This window comes from Triturus cristatus, chromosome 5_2, assembly GCF_964204655.1.
Source record: "Triturus cristatus chromosome 5_2, aTriCri1.1, whole genome shotgun sequence".
Classification (NCBI taxonomy): Eukaryota; Metazoa; Chordata; class Amphibia; order Caudata; family Salamandridae; genus Triturus; species Triturus cristatus.
The window spans coordinates 65,126,522-65,153,549 of NC_140588.1; the positions used below are offsets into that span (position 1 = coordinate 65,126,522).

The window sequence follows — 27,028 nt, forward strand, 5'->3', positions numbered from 1 at the left end:
TTTTTGACTCTGCTTCTGAACAGAATACACCACCAGAGGAAGATAGTGGGGACTGAGCATGGTGATACTGCTCCTCATCATAATGATGACATGTTTTATACAGACTTAGAAGAGCCCAATGGGCTTAATATACCTCACCTGATGCAGGCTTCGGCCACATGGTAAAGAGAGTGCCTCATTTGCATTTATGGTCTGAAGGGCCGACGAGGTTCTGGGTTTTCAGATGCCTTCTGTCAAAACCAAGTCTAATATTATTACAGAAATTCTACACCCAGAACCTGCCACGTCTGAGTCCGAGCTTCCCTTCAACGTGGTCCCCAGGTGTCACGGGTCGGCACCTGGCAATTACTAAACACCCTACTCCAGAGGGCTTCCTGGTGCAGGCATCTACCAGTAAGATTCTTTCCCTACGGCTACTCCTGATAGGGGGTTTAAGCCAATTGAGGCTTTTGAGAAAAGAATATTCTCTTCAACCAGCCTGGCTCTGACATCGGTCAACACAGTTTGTTTACAAGGCTACTATAGACATGCCCTTTAGAATATAGCTAGCAAGATCATGCCGGCAGTTCCAGAAGACCTTAGGGTCTCTCTGGCCCAAATGGTACATGATGGACAAGACACCAGCACATACGTGATTCTTGCTGGCCTAGACGCACCTGACTGGGGAGGGCGGTTGGCAGCAGCATTTTGCTGAGCAACCATGCGTGGATGCCTTACCCAGTATTTTTGAGAGATGTGCAGGCTTCTCTCATTGATATGCCCTTTGATGGCACACAACTTTTTGTTGAAAAAACTGATTCTGCCTTTGAGCATTTTAAGGACGACAGAGCTACGACACGCTCTCCAGGACTATTGACTGCTGTCAAGTAGTTCCCTCCTCAATTTCTGAAATTTAGGGTCTATCCAAGGGGCTGGCATACAGACAGCACCTGTCACCCACTAACCAGTCACCTCAGTCCTTTCAAGACCAGGGACGGGGATCTGACAATCATTGGCAGGCCAGCAGGGGCACCAGTCCTACGGATCACCTTCACTTGCAGCTGCTACTTCTAAGCCACTTTAGTTTGCCATTAGCAGCATACAACCATCCTGTGGGGGACAGGATTCACTTTTTTTCTCCCAGGACCACGATCCATCACATCCAAAAGATGAGACATTCAAATTGTTCAGCACTGTTTATGCCCTAACCTTTATGTTTACTCTTCCACATCTTTTCCCCCACATCTGATCACTTCTCACCTCTCCATTCTTCTGCAGGAGGTGCAAGTATTGCTGTCCAAGGGTGCAATCAAGAGGGTTCTGGACTCCTGACAGAGGAGAGAGCTGTTGCTCTCATTATTTCCTTGTGCCAAGAAAAAATAAAGGCTTCCCATCTATAATGGACCTTCGACCTCTAAATTGCTTTCTGCTGGAGGGCAAATTCAAAATGCTCACGTTGGCCCATATTTTTTCCACACTGGGCATAGAGGACGGTATGGTGTCCTAGCACCTGCATGATGCATATTTTAATATACCCATTTTGCAGTCCAGCACAGATTACTTGCTGTTGGCCAGGAGCATTTCCAATTTGCTGTGCTCCCCTTTGGCTTTACCACATCGCAGCGAGTCCAGGACATTTGAGCTGTGACCCCTATTTCAGACTCGGCACCGGATCTTGGTGAGACAAGCTCTGCTGCTTCTTTGCCTCTTAGCCTCCTGCATTTTCCTGGTCAACTATGTAGGTGGCATATGTGGGCTCTGCAAAGGAGTCTGAAGTCTGTGTACCCAGCTTTGTGGAAATGTGATGGAATTCTTTCAGATTTTGGAAGACCCTTAATCTGCAGTGATGGCTAATCAAGTAGATTGGTCCCGTGGCAGGCCCTTCTCCCTTCCCCACCGAGAGGTAAAGTCAGTGAAGGTGCATCACTACTGGTTTGGGGAAGTCATCTGGGAGAGGATGAGATCGGAGGACTGTGGTCTCCGGAGCATACCAGACTGCTTATCAGTGTATTGGAGCTACGAACCATCTATCAGAGTTATAGAATGCCCATATCAGGGAGCGGTATGAAATTCCACGCAACATATGTTGGACGTCACCGAAGCATGACACGTTGCTGGCCTGCTTGAATAGAAAGTCTATCCATGACAGGCTGCCCTGGGCGAATGAGAGGAAGGTATAACCCAGTGTCCCAGGATTATGTGTTCTCCAGACTTCTGCAAGTCCAAGGGCGGAGGTGAAGTCCGGCGAGGCAGTTTGAGTAGGTGTCGTCTGGTTGGGGGGGGGGGGGGGGGGGGGAGGATAATGGTCCTTCTTGCCACAAAGGGTCATGTTAAAGCCCCCTCCCATAAATATATCCACAACGGGGAGTTCCAGAAGGACCGCACCCAGCTCTGGGAAAGTGACAATGTGCATCCCGGGAGGGACGTATATGGAGAAGAGATTAATCATTTCACCCTCCCACGTTCCAGAAAGGTACGCAAACCTGCCCAAGTGGTCTGACCTAGTGCGGTTAACTATGATAGGAAATTACTTCCGGAGAAGTATCCCCGTTCCTGTAGAGCTAGAAGTAAACCCAGCATTTACCGCTATCTTGTATCCCCATTGATCCATTGCCATGCAAGCAGTGCCCTTGAGGTGTGTTTCTTGTAAAAACACCACATCCGGAAAATGTCTTTTAAGATACTGGAGGACCACTCCCCCCTTGAATTTATTCCCTAATCCATTGACATTCCAAGACAAGCATCTAACCTCTGTACTAGGCATTGCATATTGATTCAAGGCACTGGATCAAATAGCATGCTAATGTAAGTTCAATAATCCGATTGGGAGTATCAAATAGGAATGTATCAGCTTCTCCTGTTCCTGCACGGTCAATTGTTCTGGTGTATACAAAGAAGTGGTGTCAATAATATAAAGAAAGGAAAAGAACAAAACTCTTTAAACGTACCCTCAGCACCCCTCCACACCCTCCCCGAGCATGTACACAAATCCCCCCTCCCTGTCTCCCTGCATGACTGTCCGGGAACTACCCATCCCCCCAACTCTGCAGAGCGCCTGTCATCGCACCCCAACTTTAACATTACCATTTGGGAGAGCTTGATTCACATGGGATGGCTCCCGCTGCACCCCCACATAACAGGATAGTGTTACCTATGCGCAAAGGAGGTCTCTGGAAAGGAAGTGCATCGCTTTACTTGAAAAACTGGGAACTGACAGCCTGGTAAATTGTATTAGGATATTGCAAGGCCTCAACTCTGATAGCTGATTACATTACTCTTTAAATATCCTCCTCAGCCAGTTCGAAACAGAGACACTTGCTGGTGCTGGAGAAGAAAAGAAAGATTTGCTGATGCTCCTCAGAGGAGTTCCTGACTGCCTATCTTAGTTATGTGCAGTGTTGTCTCCAGCTCAGTCTTCTTGAACCAATGCCACTAGCCCTCTTTTGCAGTACTCAAACTTCCAGCTGTCTTCTGGGTTCACAAGGCCTTCTCTTATGTCCAAAGAGTCCATTTAAAAAATCGTAAATTGCAACAAATAACGAGTCACATATGGGATTCCTTAACTGGAATATACTAAATGGATGTGTTAAAAGTGGTCACAATTTGCGCACCGACTTCTAACGAATCCATAGGTATTTTGAGAATTGACCTATGTATTAATAGGTTGGATCTCAAAATACCGATTCGTAGTGGTTGCAATTTGACCTACCTCATTAATATGCTTGAGATAGGTCATACATTGAGACCTATTGCGATTGGCTGAAATAACAAGCATGGTGACATGCTGGGGTCAGCAAACCACCAGTTCGGTGATTGCTTTTAAAGAATCATTTTTTTTTTAATGCAGACCCTTTTCCTTAAGGGAAAACGGGATGCATGTGATGGAATTTGTGCAAACCTTTTTTAATGAGCTGGCATGGGTCTCATGGAACGTTTTTGTGAACATTCACAAAGGGGAAGCGGTCTAGTGAGGAACCCTTCCCATTTGGCAATTGTTTATCACCTCCTTTGAAGCGGTGGTAAAATAATGTTTTGCAACTGGATTTCGGTTGCAAAACATTAATACATCCCTAAAGGAATCGCTATTTAGAAAGGATGCCTTTAACATTTTCCTTCCAAATACGTGCTCGGTTTCTATTTCCCAATTCAATAAGTGACTCGGTAGCTTTCGGAAACATATTACTGAATTGCTAATTGTGTTTGGCAAATTTTAAAATGCCATTTTGCGATCGATAAGGCTCTGATTTTTTACGAATTAGTACTGACTGTAAAATGGCATGATACATGAGAGCCATGATCTCCATGTGTGTCAAGCTTGGGTCCAGAGTAGCTGAGAGCCTGCTAAGTTGTTGTTCTTCCTGGGAAGAACATTCCTGGAAGAGCCTCACTGTGGAGGAGGCTAAGTGCCTTTTCCCAGGGGGAGCTACGCAACGGAACTTATATTGGAAACTTAATGCAGTTGAGATAGCCAGGAGAAATGCAGTTTGTATGGATAATGTAATTGCTTAACTTGAAGAATTACATTAATTGAGTCTGGTTACCCTCCATGTCAAGTCGTTGTTCAGGACAAGACCAGACCACTGAATCTGCATCAAACTGCATGAGGTGCCTGCACCCTGAAAGAGATCCTGTGTACGGCATTACCTGAAACCCTGCCAATTGATAGACTCACACCCAGGATTAACCTCACTCCGACTAGCTGACTTGCTTAAGATTCAGAACTGTCAAGTCATCTCCAGTCTTGGACAGTACTACTGATCACCATCTTTTCATCCTGCTTCCCTCTAATAGACTACTCTTTAGAAACAGCTCTTCAACTTCAAGACAAAGCTCCAGCAGAGTGTCCTGCACCTATGATCCAGCTTGCGATAAATTTAACAACACTTAACAGTGAGACAGTCTAGCAATAAACAGTCACAGCATTACATATACTGAAAAATGGAAATTGATGTTCCTTAAAGAAACTCCTATCCTTCTTCCTAAACATAAATAGATTCTAAAGTCATCTAACCTACGTTCTGAATCTAAGACACAAATGAGTCATTGGGAAAAGTCTCAGAGGAATTCAGACTTGCAGGAAGGTGTCAGCGAATAAGTGTTTAGCATAAAGCTGCACACTTGCAAGAAAGCAGAGACCCCTCAGAGTCAAAAAGGATCTGAATCTGAACTTTAACTGTGTGAGACTAATCAAAAACAAGAAGTTTTAAGAGCAGTAATATCTTTCCTCACTTCACCAGAAGCCCATTTATTTCTCCTCCCCACAGAAGGTATCAGCAACATTCTTCGGATTTCTCATTCCATAAACTTGGACAGTCACTGCAACTATGAGCATCTCATTATTCCTGTTACGCGATAAATAATAGGCTTCTTCAGCTCATTAGTTCTTCACGTCCTTGCCTAGATTTCTCTTCTCAGGCCTCACTATCAGTAATACAACACTACCCCTTTCTCTAACTATGAAATCATGAGAAAGCTCCTGCAAAAGAAAGAACACGCAAGGAAAGCAAAAATACATTTCAAAATTAAGGCCTTTGGTCAAGCTAACTTTATTTAAATTTTTCAATATGCATTTTGAATATGTGACCATGGAACTTCAGAATAAATGGGTTCATTATTACATATGCAGTGCGCTTTAATAAATGCAGTATAACTTGAAACACAAGTTTAAAGGCGAATGAGAAGGACATGTCTTCACAGTTAAACAAACAAATCACCTACACACGTTTGAGTCTCTAGTTTCTACAGTGAATGCATATCAGTAATGCATTTAATGCTCCATTTCATGTCATAAAGTTGAGGCACACAACGTATATAGTGTCCGGTGTATGTGAACATTGCACTTCTGTGATGTGTAAGGATGGAGCCTAAATTGCATTGCACTGCTTCAAAACTGTTTCCCCTGTGAGCCAAACTTTGCCTTCGACATGTCACCTCCAGATTAGGGCCTCTTTCCTGTAAATCAGAACTCAAGTTTCCTACTCGTACTGTGTCACTTGCATTGTTCTCAAATGGAAGCCCGGAGACCCATTTTCACCTTCTCTAATAATCTCCCATAGTTCTGCCCGTCGTGGCCCAGGGCTGCACAATCTGTCCTAAAGCTACTGGTTGAAAACTCTTTTCTCATTCCAAATTGTATTCCTTAAAATACCCTTTGTTTATAAAAAAAATATTGTTGTGACATGTAGGGTTATAAGATAAAAAGATCTCTAGCTTGAGGTATATTGCACATATTTAGTATATCTGTGTGAGTATGCTGTCTTCCCGTGGGGATTTCTTTTATCGTAGTAGACCTACCTGATTAATAGTTCTTCGTGCCTCCTCCAACTGCACCATGAAACCCGATTGTTATTGAGTTTGTGATCAAGAGGCATTTTACTCTCTTGGTGAAATGTATGATTCATAGTAGCTTTTATTGTTGGGGATTGCATTGTTCCATTTAATTGGGCTGCTTGCATACAAGATGGAGCACAATAGATCTTTTGATCCGTGGCGCTCTTAAATGTTTTCCAATTGTTAGGATTAACAGTTGACATTTATTACACCATGAGTCTGATTCTGTAGAAAGTTATTAATGGTGATTTACAGAATGATTAATGATAAGGTGTTCATTAGCATTGAGTAAGACTTCATAAAACTATAGTTTCTTTTGTGCAGGAGGATAGCATCCATTCAGGGCTTCTTTGTTGCTTTCACATTTTTTTGTTTTTCCTAAACATCATTTATTGAAGGGTATGCAAACAAGAATCATTCAGGGAGGTCACGATTCATAGTTATAATGGTTTCTTTGCCCTTAAACGTGCAAATGCATGTATTGTAAATCAAAGAAAATTAATCACATCCAAACTTCATTGAAATAACTCTTTTCCATCGTAACTTAGTAAAATATGATTTATTACCATATACTCTGTGGAGGTGTGATCAACGAAAGCTTGGCCCAATCAGAACTTGTTGTGTTTTGTACAAAATAGGTCAAACGTCCCCCTGCAATGTGATGAAAATGTTGACAATTTATTCGGGGGGCATCTGAACCAATACCACCAGTACTACCCCTTGGGTTACAGTAAGTAACCTGCAAGATGCTGGGGAGCTAGCCCTTTCCAGTGATAGGAAATACTATTGGACATACCAGCTAGTAGCAAATAATCAACAGTAAATATTTATTGGGCCCATGCAATGACAGAAGACTGGCAGGTCGATGAAGCATGCAGTCAGACTGAAGAATTGTGTTGGCTCTCGCTAACTGTAAATTGCAAGATGTGATTTGTTTTGGGAGGAGGGATACATTGCTGAATGTTACCTGTGAAGTATATGGAAAGTGAAATTTAAACAGTGCTCTCCATCCTCTTTGCCCTGCTGAGGGGAAACTGCTTTGTGGGTTAAATGTATAGAAAGGTTTTATAGTTTGTAAAGCAAAGGTCTCGAGCCGTACTGGTGATATGGGCAGTCATTGTTCTCAGTTCAGTCTTAGAAATAGAAGAGGACTTTGTTCTACCACATCAGGATGTTTCACTGCATTTACAGGCTAGATTAGCCTCAATTCCTTTGATTGACAAGTTAACAATCATGCCACATTATTCTCAAATAATAGTATGGTTTATTAGGATTGCATAGAGAACAAGCTTGTGCCTTCGTTACAGCGTTAACGTAGTCTTCAGGATATTTTTGCAGACCTTAAGTAGAAGTGAAGTTGATACCGGTCCTCGAGATGCAATTGGTGAAATAATACTTGGTGCAGAACCCTCACTTGTGGGATTTAAATACCTAGAGAGAATTCGGAAACTGCCTCCCCAGAGTACATCGGGTGCTGAACTGGGAAGCAGCTATTGGTCCTCCACATGCAGAGATTAAGAGGGGGGGCTTTCAGGCCCCTAAGAGAAATAGTCATTGGTGCAGAGCACTCAGTGGACTTTAAATACCTAGAGAGGATTTAGACACTGCCTCCCTGGAGTGCATCAGGTGCTGCAATCAAGCAGGGAGCTTTTTTGATATGGAACTAGGCTGCTTAAGAAATCAGTACATTTACGTTGAGGTCAACATAGTGGTCAAGGAGTTAATGGACGCTAGACAAGGGCACTCTCCTTTGCTCTGACTACTACGAATCATTACAGATGAGCAACCTATCACTGACCCTACATTGTCTTTAGCACAGTTGGTAGGTAGAAGGACCTATTCCCAGAAAAGGATGCAAAGACACCCACTCTAAAAAAGATTGGATTAGAGAGCTATATTATCTCATGTATGAGTTAAGATGAGAGTTAGGTGATGGACCACTTAAACTCACCAAGGTATTTAGACCATATACTGTCCACATTCATTTGCATGTTTGCCACTCTGATCTCTGTCATATTAGATTTTTTTTTTTTTTTGTTTTTTATTTAAACATTTTTTATTTGTATTCATCTTTCTCACAACATCCTCATATTTTGACATACATTACATAGTCAATGTCCGCCCGCTGTCTAATAATTGCAGAGTTGTCGGCTATTCCAAACATAGTGCCATATAGTATACTCTGGACAGCCATTTACAGTTTCTCGTGGCATATCAACAATTACTGCATCTCTGTCATATTAGATATACATTGTTTAGAAAATCATGGTGTATGTGGAATTGAAATGAAGTGATTGTTTTCCAGTGTAATCTCCTCGGGACCCACCAGTCAGCAAAACACTTTTTTGCTGTAATGGGAAACACATTAAACATTGTGCTGCAGCGCCACCTTTACTGTCAACATATTTGTCCTTGTGTGCTGTCCATTAGCTCTGCTATCTATTTGCCAGTTCATGTCCGAAGTTTGTCTGTCCTGTTCCAATACATGAGAGTTTTAAGGTGGTCAAGCTAAGCCAGAAAGTGTTACTGATAGTAACACCTGCCCTAATGGTCAGAAGCATTTTTTACCTCTGACTTCCTCTGGAGTCATTATATTGACCTTGTTTTCTCATATTGGTACTAACTGAAGGAGACGCAGGTATAGAGTGCATGTAGAGCACCTACATATTTGTGGAGGCAAGCAGTTGTTTCGTATCTTCTAATTTACCCCCAAGTCCCTAGCATTCAGTGGTAATGTGGTACCTTCAAGAGTATAGTCATGGATTTACCATGATTTGTATTCTTTATATCGTCAGGATGTGTTGTTCATATGTCCTTCTTTGTTACTTCTTCCATAATTCTATATTGAAAAACATATTTCGCTTGAAACCGTTCCTTTTTTTCCCCTATCAGCGGATCTCACCTTTCTTTGTGATAAACGTTGCAACAAGAAACGCCAGTGTGGCAGACACAAATGTAATGAGATTTGCTGTGTGGTAAGTACATCGCATTACTTAATGAATTGGAACAGCTACATTTCATTGCTCATCTGTTTGCATATTGTCAACCAGCAAATGTAGCAAATGAAATCTCTGCATGAACAGTGCAGAGGTAAAGTATATAAAGTTTTATTTATGAGGACAAGCACATAATTTTCTGTACCTTAAATGATTATTAACTACAGATTAACAGATGCTTGTTATGTGATTTAGGAATATTCTTGGCTAATAGAATTAGTGCAGTGACAAGATGAACCTTTATCTCAAATTACACTGTCGTTTTCACTGTGCCTGGCAGAATAGGTCAGGAAAGTGATTGGACAGCTGAGAAGAATTGCTGCAAAATTCCTTTTGTAGTAGTCGTAGTCGCTTTAGGATGCAGTTGGCACACACAGCACTTCATTATTATATAAATAAGGAATTGTTCTTGATCTATGTATGTGAGTGCTGTCTGCATGAGAATAATAAAATAGAACCTGGCACTACCCTAGACATCTGTCTGCAGCCGCAGACTAGCCACAGGAAATGTGCAGTAACAAAATGTTCAATATGTTGTGTATGCAGCCCAGTTCCGAACATGCAGCTTCGACACTGACCTTGGTTCAGCGCAAAAGGTGGATTTTTAAAAATGTATACATAAAGGCCCACAAAACAGAAAACAAAGTTCTGTTTCAAGGTGGTTCGTTATTTGCGCCTATCCAACAAGCTTCTCTTTGCAGGGTACCAATACCAGGCTGTGCATAATATATAGCCTTCTGAGAGCCATGCAATTAATGGTGCCCAAAATGACATCCTCATAAAGTGTGCCTGAGATTGCCTTTACCTGATATCCTTTGAATAGGCCTGCAGTGGGATGGTTGTCAAGAATTTTGGAAAACTGGTCAATAGGAGCAGGCGGTGGGTTTAGTGTTCAGCACAATTTTTATGGAATAAAAGGAACACAAGCTTGTGGTCATGTTCAGTATCTAAGTGTGATATGGTGAGCATAATGAACCTTACACCATTCAGAAAAAAAATGATCAATAATTAGTTTTGGTATCTTGTTTCTTATCTAGTTGCCTCTTCTCCTCTAGTTGCATTGGAGGAATGTAACAAAACCAAAGGGAATGATGGACGGAGTGTTGAACATTGCAAGCACTCACCCCCAGTCAAATGATCTGGGTTTAATCCATCATCATTCTTTATCTCACTCCGCTACCCCAGTTCAGACATGGCCATATGCAAATCAGTCTGACCCCGTGCCTCATGGGAACAGTCCAGCCTGAACTGCCAAGCCATGTCTTCCCTGGACTGGAAACAAGCATCCTGGGACTGGTTTCTGGCTAATCAGCCGTCATCAGCCAGGCTAGCTTGAACCCAGTGGCAAAGTGAGCAAGGGACCCACGTCTGGGCAAACCCTACCAACTTAGGGCGAACAAAGCAAAAACAAAAGGGGTGATGGACGGAGTGTTGAACATTGCAAGCACTCACTCCAGTCAACTGATCTGGGTTTTTTCCATCATCATTCTTTAGCTGGAGGAATGTACACATCATATCTTTAAAATGTTGATATCCCTCTGAATCCTACCTTTAAAAAAGTCACCAGCCCCATTGACAATATGTTATGTAGCTGTAACAGATGTTCTTCAGTACAAGTATTTTTAATTAAATCCTATGCAACACACTGATCAAGTCAAAGAAAAATACTATTCCTTATTACTAAGCACCTTTAGTTTTTAACTGGATTGAGATTCTCTTCTTACAAAGGAGAATCTATGGAAAGGCTCATGCTGAAAAAGAGTATTAATGACCAGTAGCTGCTGTTCTGTGGCTTGCATCCCTTCCTTATATCCTTAAGTGACAAATGTATCCTTCTCTTTTGGTGTTTTTCAAATACATCCCCAAACCCATACATATTCATTTTTTAACATAATAGTATTCGCATTTTGTCATTTTTTAACATTACAATTCACTTTATATGCTGCTTAAGTAATAGGCAAGGTCGTTTTTACATTTTTAAAGTATGGTTAAATTTTTGTATGAGAACAGGTTCAACTGTGGTATTTCCTTCAGATGCCAACTTAAAGAAAGTATCCAAGCTACATGTCCCATTGTCCTTTATATATAGCCTCTACATTCCGAAAAGAGATCTCTCTCATTTCGACTAATATTAGCAATCTGATAGAGACTTCAAGCTGCAGAGTCCTATCCTTTGAATTTCCCAGGCGTCAGGCTGGATCCGGAAACTTTTGCTGAGCAATACCCCTTGCTCGCGCCATCGGGTGTTTCTATTCGGCTCCGCGTGACATCGTCGGTTATGACATTGCAGTACCTATATAGGCGCAACCCAGGCATGCGGACATCAGGTCTTTTCTTTCCATGCCAGTTAAGTGCCGATCCGGGAAGATCTACGCCTCTGTCGCTTTTTGACAGGCTTTTTCTCGACTTTTGTTGACCTCCTGTGATGTTTTAAAGATTTCAATGCAAGGTATCAGGTATAAACAAAACGTCTTTATTGTACCACAAACTATGAAGGCACTCTTACTTCCTACGTCTTCGGTCCAGAGGTAGGGGAATCTTGAACTCTTCTTATCTTCCACAAAAGTAAAGGGCTTTCCTCTAAAGAAACAAAACGGAAAAAAGGCTATTTAGGACAACCGGTCGTGAGAAGATCCTAATTAAGGAATTGGGAGTGAGGGGCGAGCGAAACCCCTGGTTTCTCCAACACCAGTGTCACGGTTTGCCTTTAATGCTGCCGGCTTTACGCGCTCCCAGGCCCACAGCTATTTTTCTGCCAAGCATGCTCAACCCCCTCCCTTCTCCTTTAGCGACATCTCAACGTCTGAGGTGCCCTTAACAAACCACCCCCTGAGGCGGCCACTTACCTCAGTGAGCCACGCTCCTCCAGGAACATGGCTGGCAGTCTCGTGTTGCCAGATAGGGTCCGGCTCCCTCCTTGCACTTCTCTCCTGGCTCCCTCCTTGCACTTCTCTCCTGGCACTTCGGTTCCAGGTCCTGTACGGGAGCCTTCCTTGTACAGCCGTCGATACTTCCATCACTTTCGTCCTGGGTTTCGGGGCCCCTTCTACGTTGGGTCTCTGTGCTGCCGTTGTCCCTCCTTGACTCCTCCTGCTCACTTGGGATGATGCTCTTCTTCCTCAGGACACCGAATATAGTCGTTGTTCCAGACTTCGAGGGGTTCCGATTGGAACATGTGACAAAGTCACGTGGGTTGGCTCGGCTCGGCTTCCAGAAAGTTGAGCCTCTTAAAGGTATTGCCGTTTTCACCCTCAGCCAGATCTGTGGGAGACTGAAAATAGAGCAGAGGAGAGACGTAAGGGGGGAATATATCCTCACTCTCTTCCTCACCCTGGACCCAACCAGGCAAGTCGTGACACCTCCAGATCTTTTTTTCCCCATCATGTGCAAGGATTTCTTCGAGGAAGACAGGGTTTAAGCTGTGCGGGGCCTGTCCCCGCACGATGTAGCTCACCGATGCCCACCTCGTCTGCCTCTGGTGTCTCGAGCAGGACCACGATCTGAAGTCATGCCTGGATTGTTGGGCCATAGCTCCTAAGACCCTACGGGAGCGCCCTTTGAAGCTCCTGGCAGCCGACACCGTCAAACGAGACTCCGCGGAGGTCCCGATAGAGGCAGAGGAGGTCGCGGGACTGCTCTTGGAACCCAAAGTTCTCTTTGTCCCACTCCAGGTAGTCATACACTCAGTGAAGAGGCACAAGAAGGAGAAGTCCAAGCGGAATTAATCTTCACCTCGACTGTCGTTCATCGACGAAGAATGTAAGGAGTACCGATGTTCTTGGCACGGTTCTAATTAGCAGGAGCCAGGGCCGACTTTGCGTCTCCCTCCTTTTCCAGGAGCAGGAGTGACCCCCGCTCAGATTAAAGAGTTCTATGTGGGCATTTCCCGTATATATTAGTGGGCTGACCCCTCTGATCAGCCTTCGGGCCCCGTGGGGTTGGAAGGAGCCCCATCAGATATGACGCCGTTGGCTCCGGCCACTGTGCTGGTAGGGCCTCAGAGATCTGATTTCGGATCAGGGTTGATGCCGGTCGTGCCACCGTGACCTCCCCCTGCGCCAGAGCCAAAGTTGGTGCCTTTGGCACCGCCGGTGCCTATCCGTAATGCCAGCCCCATCCTTATCCCTGAAGCCACAGTGTTGAAACGACTCCACTCAACGCCGATTCCGATGTCAAATGAACCGAGGGGTTCTGTGTTGTCGCATCAACACTTTGTGGATGTGTTAGGCTCGGGAGAGGAATGGGAGGGGTCTATGGACCCTCTGGAACACCAGGGCAGTTGGACTGGTATGGGGAACTTGAGGAAGCCAGTGGACTGGATACTTCTCCAGATACTGGTATGCTCTCTCCGCCAGCTGTGGCTACAGAGGAAGGGGGCATCTTATGCCATGGTGGTCAAGAGGACAGCCGAGGTCCTTGGACTGGAGCTCAGTGGAGGTCAGGCCTAAGCTCTTGACTGAAGTGCTTCAGCCTTGTGCTTCCACCTCAGAACCCCTTTTGCCCTTTAATGAAGCACTTACTGATGTCCTTCTAGGCACATGGTCCAAGCCTAGCACAGGGGCTCCTGTGAATAGGGAAATTGCACGCCACCAACACTCCACCCCAGAAGGTTTGGTGGTGCAGGGCTTTACTTCACAGGGCACATTCTCTTCCGCTCCTCCAGATAGGGAATCCAAGAGGCTGGATTCATTTTAGAAAAAAATGTTTTCTTCCTCCAGCCTGGCATTGCGGTCGGTGAATACAGCGAGCGTATTAGGCCGTTTCTCCCACTCCCTTTGGGAGACGGTTGCGCAAGTGCCTCCACAAGTCCCAGAGGAGGCCCGGGCTGTGCTCTCTCAGGCAGTTAAGGATGGGGAGAGATGCAACAAAATTCACCATAAGGTGTTACCTTGATGTGACGGATTCGCTAGACAGATCGATTTTCACAACTGTGGCCTTGAGGCGCCATGTCTGGCTTAGGACAAGTGACTTCTCGGGTGATGTCCAGGCAAATCTGATAGACATGCCCTTTGATGGAACCTGTCATTTTGGGAAAAGGCAGATTTTGCCCTAGTGAGGTTCAACGACTCTTGAGCTACGGCCAGATCCTTGGGCCTCTCTTCTACTCCTCGTAGCCAGTCTACCTTTTCCCCCTTTCGTGACAGCGGAAAGGGTTTCCAGCCGCATCAGCCCTATCCCAACCACCGTCCTATGCAGGCTGCCCAAGCTGTGTGGGGACATGGACGCGGTTCGTTCTGACCTTGGAATGGAAGCCAGAAGTCATCGGCCACCCTGCCCTCAGCAGCCGCAGCCTCGAAGCACTCCTAGTCTGACTCTGCAAGACCAAACCACTCCAGTTGGTGGGAGAGTTAATCATCATCTCCCCCACTGGCGGTCCATAACATCGGACAAGTAGGTCTTGCAGATCATTCAGGAGGGCTATTCTCTTCCTTTCCTTTATTTTCTTCTTCTCATTCTGTCAAATCAGGAACAGCTGATGAAGGATCATTTAATATTGCTCCAGGAGGAAGTTACAGTTCTATTGGCCAAGGGAGCTATAGAAAGGGTCCTGTGGCTGTTATTCCCACTACTTTCTGATTCCGAAGAAGAACAAAAGGTTGCGACTCATTTTAGATCTTCCGGCCGTCAATCTCTTTCTAGAGAAGGAGATATTCAAGATGCTCACTTTAGCTCAGGTCTTGCCTGCCCTAGACCAAGAAGACTGGATGGTAGCGTTGGATCTGCAGGATGCGTATTTTCACATCCCCATCCTGCCGGGCCACAAGCGTTAGCTACTGCTCAAGGTTGGCCGCGAGCACTTTCAGTTTGCCGTGCTCCCCTTTGGCCTTACCAGTGCCCCACGAATGTTCACCAAGGTGATGGCGGTGGTCGCAGCTCATCTGCGCAGGTTAGGGGTGTCAGTCTTCTCCTACCTCGATGATTGGCTGTTGAAAGCGTCCTTGCCCCCGGATGTAATCTCCCACCTTCAGACTACGGTGAACCTCCTGCATTCACTGGGGTTCTCTATAGACCTGCCAAAGTCAGACCGAACTCCTTCTCAGACGCTCCCTTTCATCGGAGCTGTTCTGGACACTTTGTTTCTGGTCTGTCTTCCCGAGCATCGCGACAGGATATTCAGGTTATGATTTCTATGTTTCAGTCTCTATCCTGGATTTCGGTGAGACTGACTCTGAGGCTGTTGGGCCTCATGGCCTCCTGCATCCTTTTAGTAAAGTATGCCAGGTGGCTTATGCGGGCTCTGCAGTCGGACTTGAAGTTCCAGTGGGCACAGCATCAGGGAAATCTCATCGATGTGGTTCAGATCTCAGAAGGAACTGCGAAAGATCTGCAGTGGTGGTTGACGAACTGTGATTGGGTCAAAGGCAGGCCCCTCTCCCTTCCCCAACCAGATCTCGCAGTCATGACAGATGCATCACTTTTGGAATGGGGCGGCCATCTGGGAGAGGTGGAGATCAGGGGACACTGGTCTCTGGTGGAGTCTGGGCTCCACATACATTTGTTGGAGCTCCGAGCGATTCGATTGGCATTGAAAGCATTTCTTCCCTCTGTCGAGGGAAAGTTAGTGCAGGTGTTCACGCACAACACCACCACCATGTGGTACTGCAACAAGCAGGGCGGGGTGGGGTCGTGGACCCTTTGTCAGGAGGCCCTGGGTCTCTGGACATGGCTTGAACAGCAGGGCATAACCCTGGTGGTTCAACACCTGGCAGGCTCTCTGAACCCCTGGGCAGACCAACTCAGCCAGGATTGGGCGGACAAACTCAGCCGTCAGTGCCTAGTGGATTCTGAATGGCGACTCGATGTGGTGCAAGGTCTCTTTCAGCAGTGGGAAGAACCTTGGTTAGATTTGTTTGCTTCAGAAGAGAACGCGCAGTGTCAGCAGTACTGCGCGCCAGAGTTTCCAAGGTGTCTATCACTCGCCAATGCTTTTCGTCGCGAGTGGAGTTCAGGCCTGCTGTACGCCTTTCTGCCCATACCACTCCTGCCCAGGGTTCTGAAGTAAATCGGGGGCGACCAGGCTCAAGTCATTCTTGTGGCTCCAGATTGGGCGAGGAGAGTCTGGTATCCAGAGCTTCTGAAGATGAGCATCAATCCTCCGATCAGGCTGCCCCTTCAGGAGGATATTCTATCGCAACAGCAGGGGAGGGTTCTCCACCTGAACCTGTCAACTCTGAGCCCCCATTCGTGGAGATTGAGCGGCGGCAGTTGATGGCTTTTGACCTTCCTCCCGAAGTATGTAACGTTATTTTGGCGGCCAGGTGACCCTCCACTAAGACGGTATACGCTTGCTTTTTGCAGAAATTTGTGTTCTACTGTACAGAAAGGTCTATTGACCCTCTTTCTGCTTCTCTTTCCACTGTTCTTTTATTCATTCTGACCCTTGCCCAGCAGGGCTCTTCTTTGGGAACTTTCAAGGGTTACTTTTCTTCTCTGTCTGCTTTTTTGCAGCTGGCAGACCACCCCTCTCTCTTTAAGTCTCCAATTGTACATAGTTTTCTTAAAGGGCTGGCTCACTTGTTTCCACCCACGCCCTTTTTTTATTTCACAGTGGTACCTTCATTTGGTCCTCACCTACCTAATGTGTGCTCCCTTTGAGCCTTTACATAACTGTCACCTCCGGCTTTTGACCATCAAAACAGGCTTTTTAGTGGCGATTGCATCTGCTCGTAGGGTGAGTGAGTTGCAGGCGTTATCCTGCACTCCTCCCTATCGGATGTCTTTTCCGGACAAAGTAGTGCTTCGCACCCGGACTTTTTTACCAAAGGTCGTGACCCATTCCATCTGGGTCAATCCATCACATTGGCCACCTTTTTTGCTACCCCGCATTTCTCTAAAGAGGAGGAGCACCCCCACCGTCTGGACCCAAAAAGAGCATTATCTTACCTTGACCGCACAAAAGAGTTCCGGATGGACGACCAACTCTTTGTGGGATATTTGGGGTTACATCCCTCTAACAAGAGGGTATATGCCTGCTGATGGACCAAATGTGTAATATATTGTACAGAAAAGTCTATTGACCCTCTGTCTGCTTCCCTTTCTGATGTTTTGATTTTATTTTAAACCTTGCCCAGCAGTGCTCCACTCTGAGCATCATGAAAGGGTACCATTCTGCGCTGTCTACCTTTCTGCTTCTGCCAGACCAACCCTTGCTATTTAAATCTCCCATTGTAAATAGATTCCTCCAAGGCCTTGTACATATGTTCCCACCTTCCCCTTTGATTATGCCTCAGTGGGATCTTCATTTGGTTCTCACCTTCCTGATGTGCGCTCCATTTGACCCTCTGCAAAGTTGCCGCCACCATCAAAACTGCCTTTTTTTGTGGTAATTACATCTGCCAGGAGGGTGAGCGGATTGCAGGCTTGTCGTCCAAGCCGCCTTACCTGACTGTATTTCCTGACAAGTTGGTGCTTCGCACTAGAGCCTCTTTCCTTCGGTAAGTGGTAAAACCATTCCATGTGGGGCAGTCTGTCACCTTGCCTACTTTCTATTCGCCTCTGTACCTCTCTAAGGCAGAGTAGCGACTCCACGGTCTGGACCCAAAAAGAGCATTATTGTTCAACCTTGACTGCACAAAGGAGTTCTGGGTGGACAACCAACTCTTTGTGGGCTATGTGGGAGTGAAGGAAAGTTATGCGCTGTTGAAGAGGACTATCTCACGATTGGTTGTCATCTGCATCAAAATTTGCTATGCTCTGGCAAAGAAGCAGCCTCCTGAAGGCTTAAGAGCTTATTTTACCAGAGCTAAGGCTGCAACCACAGCATTGCAACGTGGTGTTCCAGTCCTGGATAATTGTCAGGCAGCAACGTGGGCATCTCTGTCCATGTTTACCAAGTATTACTGCCTCAACAGTCATGTCCGCAGTTACAGCCTCTTTTGGCCATTCTGTCCTGCAGGATTTTCTGGTCTAAACTTGTCCACAGTCCCTCCACTGGGGATGGTTTTGCTTCGGTCTCTATTCAAAGTAAGGAATCTGCAGCTAGATGTCTCAATCAGATGAACACGTTACTTACGTTCGGTAACGCCTTATCGGATAGAGACATGAACAAGCTGCAGATGCCTTACCGACCGACCCATCCTCCCCACACTGCGGACAGGTTTCTAAGGTCAGGGCTGATCCTTTTCAGGTCCTTAGTTAATACACACCAATGTCAGTGCACGTCATGACTGCGCTTCGGGCATGGAAAGTCGTGATCAGTATCTGATGTCAGCGCGCAGAGGTGGTGCCTATATGTGTGACGCAGACTTCACTATGGCACAGGCGACGACAACCACTTCATGTGGAGCCAACCGATGACACCTACCTACCTTGCGCAGGGGTATTGCTCAAAGAAATATCTTCCGGATCCAGTCTGACAGCTGGAAAATTCTAAGGTAAGAAATCTGCGGCTAGATCATGTCTCTACCGGATAAGGCGTTAGGAATACTTGTGTCAAACTATGACCTGATTGGTCATTGGAAGATTTTCTGTCCCTTTTCTTAGGTAATCAAATTGTTTCTTCCAATCATGTGGTATGTTTAATTGCATTGTATTTTGTCTCAAACCTATGGCCTGTCCAAGCTGACAGTGAAAGCAAAGACTCTGACTGCACAGTAAGCCATTTTTACATGCAGGCACTCAGGATTCATATTTGCTGCTACCAGTCTTCTCCAGCATACAGACTGGACCATCAAACACGCAATTTCACACACCTACTCACATCAAGACTTCACATAATTGCTTACTGCTCCACACATCAGATAAAGAAAAGATTGAACATTAAAACTGGAATAAAGCTTGTAAATATTGCATTCTTTTGCTATATAGGTTACTACTTATGTCATAATTGACAGCTGTATGCTGCTAATTTATTAGAACGATGTTTGATCTACACATTTTCAACAAAAAGCACATAGTAGTTGAAGAATTTAACAATAAGAAAAATGTAAACAAAAAAAATGTATTGGATGACAGATAGGAAAAAAAGCATTGTCAAATCAAAGTATCTCCAATGAAACCCATTGACTTTACCAATGCCTTTTCCCCTGTAGATGGCTGCTGCAGATATATGCACTCTCACAGCATCCATCTTTGAATTATTTTCATCAATTGTATTTTATGGGGTTTTTGAGAAAGAAAAGCATACAACATACACCACCTACACTGAGGCCGGCGAGTGAGAAAAGGCGAGATGTAAGAACCTTGCTGTATGCATCACCATAAAAGTCGAAAATCCAAACAACCTCCCTTCTCACCCCGTATCCCTCCAACTCCTAAGCAGCATCACCTACCCCACTGCTGGAACGTTAGCGCTATATAGCCTATTGAACTATCATTGCTGATTACTGTCCCCATCTGGGCCATGTTTATCTCCTTTTCCCCTTTGCTTGGTCTGAGGACCCGGAGGTAACAGGCAAGTAAGCTCTCTGAAGTGAGAAAGTCCAGCTAAAGGCACCATTGTTCTTTGAACTTGTCCCCTTTCTGTTTGATTGTCATTGAAATTTTCTCCATGCCTAGCAATTCCCAGATTTTCTTTAGCTATTGCCTCTGGTCAGGTTTATGTGTGGTCCCCCAAGCACTTTTAGTATCTCTTCCCAATATTTAGTAAGCTTGGGGCATGTCATAGCAGGTGTAATAACAGATCTGTTTGCCCACTTCCCCTCCAACATGTGCCAGTTTTAGTAGCGTTCCAGGTGTGTAGTTGTTCCAAGGCATAGTTCCAGTACAGTGTTATTTTAAGAAGTGTCTCCTTGAGGGGTAGGCTGTGTGCTGTCATTTTTATGGCCATGGAAGTCTACCGTCCGTTCCAGGTCCCCTAGTGGCCTTTGCTCAGTTCCTTTTCCCATCTTAGATGGCCTGCTGCCTGCCCTGTTGCTATCCCATGTGTAGGGAATTTGTTGAATTCATGCTTCAAGAAAATTCATACAAATATGGGTACTGCACATCCTTATTTGAATTAATTTTGTTAAAAAATAAGAAAATTCATTTACAAATTGCTGCTGCACATGAACGGGCTGGAGCTGCCATCTTGGAATGATTAAAAATACATTTTAAGATACCTAAAGTAACCAAGCTCAGAGCGCACAGAGCAAGTGTTTACATGAATGAGGTTATTTCACATAGCAGCTTTTCACAATGGATGTCAAGGGCTCGAGTACTGATTTGTCATTGTAATGAAGCAGATGGTGACCGTTTTCCATATAATGTTTTTTGATGGGGGTGTTAAGCTTTACATACGAAAACAATTGTGAAACTGTCCACCAGGTCTTAGTAGATGTCAATATTGTTTCTGGATTACCCTAAAAAAGGGGTTAGTCCTTATTATACCATCTGAGATGGAATGTGCTGCAGCTAGTAGATATTTTATAACAGAGAGTGGTCTCAGGTTTGATAAAATATTAAGCAATGAGGAACATCTGACAGAGACTTCTAGCCGGAGATTCCTGAGGGGAAATTGGGAGAGTCTTCGAGAAGGCACTGGTGGAGAGAGGTTGGGTTTCTTTAAAGAGAGGACGCTTGGGGGTTTACAAGAAAAGATAGTCCTTCATATGCACTGCAGTGCAAAATATGGCATTAGGAGTAGAAGAATACATGCCATCTTTTAGACTGGATTGTTCCTTGGGAATGACAAAAGTAAGGGTAGTGATGAAAGTAATTGAATAAAGGAGCATAAAAGTGAGATAAATGGAAAGTCACCCAGTCTTGAGCAAGGAGCTGACCCAAAGCCATCTCTGCCATGTATTGTTCACAGTAGTGCTTTGCCAACAAACAACTAAGGCTGTTCACAAGTGAGACCTAGAAAGTGATCAAAATAAGAAACTAAGAATTGTAGCATTTATACAGACATTTAATTCTTTATGTTTCAGGATGTTTGTGTTGTATTATTTTCCTGTCCCATTGTGTGTGCTCATAAATCTGTCTTGGAAACAATATTTTGTCCCTCTTCTCTCTTCCCAAAGGACAAAGAACACAAGTGTTCCTTGATTTGTGGACACAAGCTCAACTGTGGCCTTCATAGGTGTGAAGAACCTTGTCATCGTGGCAACTGTCAAACATGCTGGCAGACAAGTAAGGAATCTGTTTTCGTTGCGAACAACAATGCCAACATAGTGTAAAATATTTTCCTCTGTGATTGAGATATGCATTTCCAACAACTGCTTAGTATCCCTGTATATAGTAACGGCTTGGTCTTTTTTTTTGTGTAGCATGTTTTCTTAAATCCCTTTTCATACATATTATATTAAACACTGATTGCCTAACAATGAAGCCTAATTTGTCAAGTTTGATAGCTGATCTAAAGATATTGTTAGGAGACTTGACCGCCCATGTGTAATTTAAGGGTGCACAAATATTCTAGTTGGTATTTTAAATGATACCTAGTTGAAGAAAAATAAAACTAGAATTTCATGCCAGCAAACCTCAGATATCTGTTTCCTGCAAGATCACTGTACACTGTTTGGCAGTCATTAATTTTTTTTATGTAAAACATTTTATTTGTCAGTGTTTTGCTCCATTTTTATTATTAGTTTACAGTTAACTTTGTGTGCCAGGTTGAGTGATTTACTATTTGCCTGCCATTTGCTTCTGCTCCTGGAATTTTTTCCACGTTAGCTTGCTCACTTTTATTTGTCTTCCCTTTTGTCTCTTTTCATACAAATGGAGACAAGTAGTTGAACATAAAGGGGTTGCACATCTCAGATTCATAGATTGCACTTATTTTCTATATTTATATACTGGAGAATGAACAGATTGGAATTGACTATATTTAGACATTGAAACGGTCATCCAGAGGTGATTGACTCATATTAGTGCTTTATTGAGAATTTTATAATAGTTGGTAGCCCAACACTTAAAAGTGCAAAAAGAGTGAGGGGGCGAAATTCCTAACTTGATGGGGGAAGCTGCTATCATGATACTACCAAAGACAGGTGAAGATAAAAAAGAAAATAGATATCTCCCTGTATCTTTAATTATATCATCTGGAAAGATGGTTCTGTGAGTTGACTCAATAAGTTAATCCTTGCTATTGATGTGCAATGTCTGAAGGTCACTAGTTTGAACTCTGGCTTCCTTACTTCTAAGGTAGGTGAATTTAATACCTATACATTGGGTAGCTATTAGTAGCCCCTTTTATTTACTGCCTCTAAAACAGTAAAAGAGTGGCGATAAGGAAACTAAGCTATTAATGTAGGCAAAATGTTCGGTAAAGTCTGGCCTTATCCAGATTGGACATACATTGGTAAATTGTAGGGATCTTTTCCTGGTTAAGGACTGCATGAAGGATGACCAAAACAGATGACATGTCACTGACTGTGATGCAGAAAGGGTATATTAGTTTATCACCTGGCAGTAAGTGTTTCATATACTGTTTAAATGTGAGATTTCTTAACTGTAATAACCACAGAGCCAGTGTTTACATGAATTAGGTTATTTCATATAGTAGCTTTTCACAATGGATGTCAAACAGGAGTGGGAGTACTGATTTGTCATTGTAGTGGAGCAGATGGTAACCCTGTTACATATAATGTTTGTTAGCGGGGGTGTCATAAAAAGTGTTTACTTTAAATAGGAAAGCAATGTGGAAACTGTCCACCACACTGTCCACCAAAACTTAGGCAATGCCAATATTGTTCCTGGATGACCTTAAAAGTAAGGTTACTCCTTATACCATCTCATATAGAAAGTGCTGCAGCTAATAGATACTTTACATCAGAGATTGGCCTCAGGTTCAGTAAAATATGAATGAGAAACATCTGATAGACTACTAGCTGCAAATTCCTTACCTTAGAATTATCCCCAGGCATCAGAATGGATCTGGAAATTTTCGAGCAGTACTGCTGTGCTCCAGTAGGTGGTGGTGTTTGACTCTGCGTCGGCCACGCCGAAAGTAACATACGATGTACCTATATAGGCGCCACCTCTGCATGTTGACGTCTGTTCCTTTAAGGAACTTTCCATGCTAGGAGCACGGAGCTACAACGTATGCTGACCATTGGTGTGAAAGTAATACAGTTCATGGCAAAGTCACACCTGACTCCTTCTCATACGCTTCTCTTCATTGGAGCTATTCTGGGCACAGTTCACTTTTGTGTTTTTCTCCCATGAAAGGGAATCCAGAACATTCAGACTATGATCCAAATCTTTCAGCCATGCTCTGCTTGGGATCTGAAGTCCAAGTGGGCCCAACATCATTGGGCTCTCTCCGACCATGTTCAGGTTTCAGGGGAGGCTGCAAAAGAACTGCAGTGCTCGTTACTGGATCGTGATTGAGTCTATGGCAGACACATCTCACTTCCCCAATCAATGCAAACAGTGGGGACTGATGCATTGCTTTTCGATTGTGGCAGCCACCTGGGAGAGGTAGAGATCAGAGGCCTCTGGTCTCTGGATGAGTTCCGCGTTCACATCAACAAACAGGGCGCGGTGGGGTCAAAAACCCTGTCCCAGGAGGACTTGCACCTCTGGAAATGGGTGGACTACCAAGGCATTTTCCTGGTCTTGAACCACCTGGCAGGATCATTGACTGCCAGGGCGAACTGGACGAGCTCAGCTGTCGACGCCTAGGAGATCACTAGTGGCAGCTACCCCTGGAGGTGGTACAAAGTCTCTTCTGCAACTTGGGAGAACCTTGGACTCCTGTTTGCTTTTCTGTCGATTCCAATCCTGCCCTGGATTCTGAAGAAGATCAGAACAGACCGGGCCCAAGTCATCCTAGATGCCTGGATTGGGCACAGAGAGTATGGTGTCCAGAACTTCTGCGCTTGAGCATGTGTCCTCTGATGAGGCTGCTCTTCCAGGAGGACCTTCTATTGCAGCAAGAGACCAGGGGTCTGCATCTGGGCCGTCGCAGTCTCTACCTTCATGATTGGAGTTTGAGTGGTGAAGGCTGACCACCTTCCTTCGGAGGTTTTTGATGGCATCCTGGCAGCCAGGCATCCCTCAACAAGATACACATGTCATTGGGACAAATTTGTGGGTTGATGCCCACGCGCCAGATTGACTTGCTCCAGGCCAAGTTGTCTGATGTTCTGTTATTTTTTTCGGTCTCTTGTCTGGAAAGGCTTTGTTTTGGGCACAGTTAAGGGTTTCCTTTCAGCCTTTTTACAGGTTGCCAGATGGCCTTGTTTTTTAAGTCACCAATTCTGATGCTATTTTTGAAAGAGGTGCAACACGTTTCCCCCTTCTCCTGTTGTCATGCCCCAATGGGACCTTAATCTAGTCCTGGATTATCAGCATTACTGAAGGTAAGTAATTTGTCCTTTAGTTGCACTGTTGGTTTGAAATGTTCCTAGTTTTAAGCACTACTGTTTAGTAACATACATCCAGAGTACAGTACAGTGAACCGGTGAAAGGGATCAAAGTGTGAAAGTAATTACCTGGATAAGCCACTCAAGCTGTGCTGGTGTTAAATGAGTATTTGGTGTAAGGCTCAAATAAAAGTTTGAAACATTAACGCTTTAATTATGTTTGGGCTTATGTTTAAAAGCTATAAATTAGAGTATTATGCAAGTTAATTTGAAAACTATTTATTTAAATTGTATTTAATTCAATGTAAGCAAAGTTTGTATTTTGTTTAATTTTTTAGATTTTATTTTGAGATTTTGTGTGGCAGGCTTAGTACTAAAGAAGGCTAGGACATATATGTACTGAGCCACTTGGAAAACCAAAATAGGGCCTCTACTTGAAGACATGAAGTGAAGTTTTGTGCGTGCACATATTAAAGGAATGCTGTGTTAGAAAATATTACAAATCCATACCAATATGCCTACCTCATTGTATAACAGAAGTTCAGAATACATGTGAAAATGTCCTACAGGCAGCCAGTACGTTTGAATACATTCAACGTTATCCTAAAATTGCACGATGTATACATAGTCCTAAATTGCCAGATAGAGAACAGCCTGTAACACGTGGCGGTATAAATGAAAAGATAACATACTATGAAATTCATTACAAATAGGACATATACCATCCAAAGGAATAATAGAAATGGGTAGAAAGGAAAACTTCCCAATATCATTATGATCGTGACAGGGAAATGTGAATGACTACAAAAAGAGATGTGAGTGAAAGGCAGCATTATTGATAAATGAGTAACTGGGTATTGTATCTGATAAAATAAATTCATGGAGCTTATGAAGGGACAGCCCGATCTAAGGCAAGGTTTTTGGAATATTTTAGTAAAGACAAACATAATTGTTAAATATTTTACCCAACTGCTGGACTGCAAATTTCCAGCAGTTTACTTCTCTGTGATTCACAAAAAATCAGCACCACCATTCAGCATCCACGGTTAGTTTTGGTGTTTCTGACATGTTACATTTTTTGCTAAGTGTCTGAAATAAAACATTTCAACTTACGATCAAGTGCAGAATTAGCTGCAAACCTAATTTTGAGTATTCAAAATGAAACTAATAAGAGCAAAAATACTGATAGGATTCAACTGAGAGCGATAGGTGGTGTGCATTGTGGGGATGCACTTTAACCCATAACAGTGCTAAAAGAATTAAAGTGCTTCTATATCAAATCAAATCAAAACTTTCTTTATTCGACCTCCCGAAGAAAGGTCATAAAAGATACATGTGCAAATACAGCAATATAAAAGCAAAATTACTAAAAAACAATTTTACTTAATTTAAAAATACAATAAACGAAATATTAGACAGCAATTTCATCACAAATTTAAAATGGCAATAAAGTAAGAAACATCTGGGAGCAAGTATATAAGATCAGGCTAAATTTGGTCTATGCCTCATGATAAATTTTAAGAAGTTTAATACAATATAAGTCAGACTCTCGCCCTCCAATAATTGTAGGAAGAATAGTGCTGGGCGGCAAGTTCTAAAGCCCTCCCTCTTTAGGACTGGGATAAGAAGTTTTCTCCGATGTTCCTCGTAAAATTTACAAAAGAGAATGGTGTGAATAGTAGATTGGGAGGAAGTCCCGTCACAGGGGCAGGGCAATAAGATTTTCTCCCAGGTACTTCCCAACGGGAAAAGAACTAGCCGGTGGAAAAGGTTCAGCCTAAACCTGACCAATAAGAACAATTCATATGATGTTAGGTTTAAGGTTAGGTATGGTTGAATACCAAATGTAGACTGAACTATTAGACTATGTCTGACCGATTCTTTCATAATCTCTGAAGTTAATCGTAACTCTTCTAGATGGTCAGAGCAAAGGTTATGGAAGGACTTCCGAGAAATCTTGGAAATCGAGATAGGGTCAGCATAGTATTCTGGTAGCCCCAGATCCGTTAAAAAATGTTTAATGTAAACCAACCACTTAGATTTATGCGCATTATCAAGGGCTAAACAGTCTTGAATGATTTTTTGAGTAAAAACTGCTTTTTCCGATGACCAAATTCGGTGCCACAATAGCAACGGTTGGATTCTCGCCAGGTCAGTGATATAGGGGAGGCCCAATTCTAGGTGGGAAGAATAATTTGCCGCGGAGGGTGGTAGAGCAAGCAGGTATCTCAAAAAGGTGTTTTCTACTGCCTGAATGGGGCCCACTGCTGCGTGGCCCCAGACTCCCGCTCCGTATAATGCCACCGATATACATTTAGCTTTATAGATTTTAATCATTTCGACCGGTGGTTTTCTACCTAACTTCCTAGAGAAATTTACGAGTGCGTTTGTCGTTCTCATAAATTGTAGTTTCCTAACCTCCACTGCCTGCTTCCAACTTAATTTGTGGTCCATCATGACACCTAAGTAAGGGTATTTATCAGTGGTCAGTATTTT

General features: G+C 43.8%; 1 protein-coding gene across 1 annotated transcript in view; it reads left to right on the forward strand.

Moving 5' to 3' along the window:
- NFX1 (nuclear transcription factor, X-box binding 1) overlaps nucleotides 1-27,028 on the forward strand; it is a 660,521-nt gene that overhangs the window by 376,012 nt on the left and 257,481 nt on the right. The window contains exons 12-13 of the mRNA XM_085606860.1: nucleotides 9,202-9,284; nucleotides 21,245-21,353. Coding sequence (XP_085462986.1) covers nucleotides 9,202-9,284; nucleotides 21,245-21,353 — 192 coding nt within the window. The remainder of the gene's footprint in view (nucleotides 1-9,201; nucleotides 9,285-21,244; nucleotides 21,354-27,028) is intronic.